This window comes from Cherax quadricarinatus, chromosome 68, assembly GCF_038502225.1.
Source record: "Cherax quadricarinatus isolate ZL_2023a chromosome 68, ASM3850222v1, whole genome shotgun sequence".
Taxonomy (NCBI): Eukaryota; Metazoa; Arthropoda; class Malacostraca; order Decapoda; family Parastacidae; genus Cherax; species Cherax quadricarinatus.
The window spans coordinates 4,393,957-4,397,460 of record NC_091359.1 but is presented as its reverse complement, the minus strand read 5'-3'; the positions used below and the strand labels follow the sequence as shown (position 1 = coordinate 4,397,460).

At 45.3% G+C, this 3,504-nt stretch overlaps 1 protein-coding gene across 1 annotated transcript in view; it reads right to left on the bottom strand.

Moving 5' to 3' along the window:
- Positions 1-2,572: 2,572 nt before the first annotated feature.
- Positions 2,573-3,504, bottom strand: part of LOC138854714 (glycine, alanine and asparagine-rich protein-like) — a 3,613-nt gene continuing 2,681 nt past the window's right edge. The window contains exon 2 of the mRNA XM_070099477.1: positions 2,573-3,052. Coding sequence (XP_069955578.1) covers positions 2,573-3,052 — 480 coding nt within the window. The remainder of the gene's footprint in view (positions 3,053-3,504) is intronic.

Sequence of the window (3,504 nt, the reverse complement as noted above, 5' to 3'; positions counted from 1 at the left end):
CAGCATCAGCAACAGTGTCAGCAACAGTGTCAGCAACAGTGTCAACAACAGCAACAGTGTCAGTAACAGTGTCAGCAACAGTGTCAGCAACAGCGTCAGCAACATCATCAACAAAATATCAGCAACAGTGTCAGCAACAGTGTCAGTAGCAGTATCAGCAACAGTGTCATCAACAGTATCAGAAACAGTGTCATCAACAGTATCAGCAACAGTGTCAGCAACAGCATCAACAACAGTATCAGCAACAGTGTCATCAACAGTATCAGAAACAGTGTCAGCAACAGTGTCATCAACAGTGTCATCAACAGTATCAGAAACAGTGTCAGCAACAGTGTCATCAACAGTATCAGCAACAGTGTCAGCAACAGCATCAACAACAGTGTCAGCAACAGTGTCAGTAGCAGTATCAACAACATTGTCATCAACAGTATCAGCAACAGTGTCAGCAACAGTGCCATCAACAGTATCAGAAACAGTGCCATCAACAGTATCAGAAACAGTGCCATCAACAGTATCAGCAACAGTGTCATCAACAGTGTCAGCAACAGTGTCATCAACAGTATCAGCAACAGTGTCAGCAACAGTGTCAGCAACAGTGTCATCAACAGTATCAGCAACAGTGTCATCAACAGTATCAGAAACAGTGTCATCAACAGTATCAGCAACAGTGTCATCAACAGTATCAGCAACAGTGTCATCAACAGTGTCAGCAACAGCATCAACAACAGTATCAGCAACAGTGTCATCAACAGTATCAGCAACAGTGTCATCAACAGTATCAGCAACAGTGTCAGCAACAGTGTTATCAACAGTATCAGCAACAGTGTCAGCAACAGTGTCAGCAACAGTGTCAGCAACAGTATCAGCAACAGTGTTATCAACAGTATCAGCAACAGTGTCATCAACAGTATCAGCAACACTGTCAGCAACAGTATCAGCAACAGTATCAGCAACAGTGTCAACAACAGTGTCATCAACAGTGTCAGCAAGAGTATCATCAACAGTATCAGCAACAGTGTCAGCAACAGTGTCAGCAACAGTGTTATCAACAGTATCAGCAACAGTGTCAGCAACAGTGTCAGCAACAGTGTTATCAACAGTATCAGCAACAGTGTCAGCAACAGTATCAGCAACAGTGTCAGCAACAGTGTCATCAACAGTATTAGCAACAGTGTCATCAACAGTATCAGCAACAGTGTCATCAACAGTATCAGCAACAGTGTCAGCAACAGTATCAGCAACATTGTCAGCAACAGTATCAGCAACAGTGTCAGCAACAGTGTCATCAACAGTATTAGCAACAGTGTCATCAACAGTATCAGCAACAGTGTCATCAACAGTATCAGCAACAGTGTCAGCAACAGTATCAGCAACAGTGTCAGCAACAGTATCATCAACAGTGTCATCAACAGTATCAGCAACAGTGTCATCAACAATATCAGCAACAGTGTCAGCAACAGTATCATCAACAGTATCAGCAACAGTGTCAGCAACAGTGTCATCAACAGTTTCAGCAACAGTGTCATCAACAGTATCAGCAACAGTGTCATCAACACTATCAGCAACAGTGTCAGCAACAGTATCATCAACAGTATCAGCAACAGTGTCATCAACAGTGTCAACAACAGTGTCATCAACAGTATCAGCAACAGTATCAGCAACAGTATCAGCAACAGTGTCATCAACAGTATCAGCAACAGTGTCAGCAACAGTATCATCAACAGTATCAACAACAGTGTCATCAACAGAGTTAGTGAAAGTAAATATTACGATAGTTAATAATACTTAAAACTTATTGGTAGCATTTAGTTGTTATTATTGTTATTATTATTATTATTATTATTATTATTATTATTATTATTATTATTATTATTATTATTATTATTATTACTGCTAATACTACTACTACCATTAATAATAATAGTAATAATAATAATATTAGTAGCAGTAGTAGTGGTAGTAGTGGTACAGGTGGTGGTAGTAGTGGTGGTAGTAGTGGTAGTAGTGGTACAAGTGGTGGTAGTAGTGGTGGTAGTAGTTTTTGTTCTGGTGGTAGTTGTGGTAGTTATTAGTAGTATTATATAGTTTTGATCACACTGGTAGTCTCCCACCGAGGCTGGGTGACCTTAACAAGAAGAAACACTTTAACCATCACTCACACCATCACTGTCTTGCCAGAGTCGTGTTGACATCACAGTCCAGATGACCCTCTCTACTGCAACCTCCACCCCCCCCCCCTTTCAGAATGCAGGAACTGCACTGGCACTGTATTGGCACTGCACTGGCACTGCAATGGCACTGTACTGGCACTGCATTCCCCATCTCTAGGACTTAAGTCCGGTTAACTGGACGTGAGAATTAAGTCAGGTTTACCGGACTTGAGTCCTGGAGGTGAGACGTAAGTCCGGTTTACCAGACTTGAGTCCTGGAGGTGGGATTCAGGTCCGGTTAACCGTCTTCACTACTTGTGTGGCATGATCCATACTGGTTTGCAGCTTCGTATAAATATATTTAAAAAAATGAGCCAGGTTATTTTCCCTTAGAGAAAGTAAGAAATATTTGATGACTTACCTTAATGCCCATAGCCGCCGCCACCGCCGTAGCCGCCGCCGCCACCATATCCGCCACCACCGTAGCCGCCACCGCCATATCCACCGCCACCATGGTGGCCGCCACCGTAGCCGCCGCCACCTCCACCATATCCACCACCGCCACCATGATGGCCGCCACCTCCACCATATCCACCACCGCCACCATGATGGCCGCCACCGCCACCATATCCACCGCCACCATATCCACCGCCACCATGATGGCCGCCACCTCCACCATATCCACCACCGCCACCATGATGGCCGCCACCTCCACCATATCCACCACCGCCACCATGATGGCCGCCACCACCACCATATCCACCACCGCCACCATGATGGCCGCCACCTCCACCGTATCCACCGCCGCCTTTCTTCTTCCCGAAGCCGAAGAAGCCAGGGTAGGGCATGGCATCAGTCAAAGCCAGAGCCAGAAGCAGGAAAACGAACACCCCAGCAACCATCTGACGGATGTAAACAACGTCTTTATCAACACAAGAACATATACACATACAAGACAAGTCTGTAATAGATATCAATAGATATATTTTGAGTGTGAACAAGACAGCATTCATGAAGGAATTCAGGAAACCGGTTAGCCGAGCATGAGTCCTGAAGGATGGGTGAGGATGTTACAGTCCTGGAGGTGGGAAGTACAATGCCTGTACTCTGAAGGATGGGTGAGGATGTTACAGTCCTGGAGGTGGGAAGTACTACGCCTGTACTCTGAAGGATGGGTGAGGATGTTACAGTCCTGGAGGTGGGAAGTACTACGCCTGTACTCTGAAGGATGGGTGAGGATGTTACAGTCCTGGAGGTGGGAAGTACTACGCCTGTACTCTGAAGGATGGGTGAGGATGTTACAGTCCTGGAGGTGGGAAGTACAGTACCTGTACTCTGAAGGATGGGTGAGGAT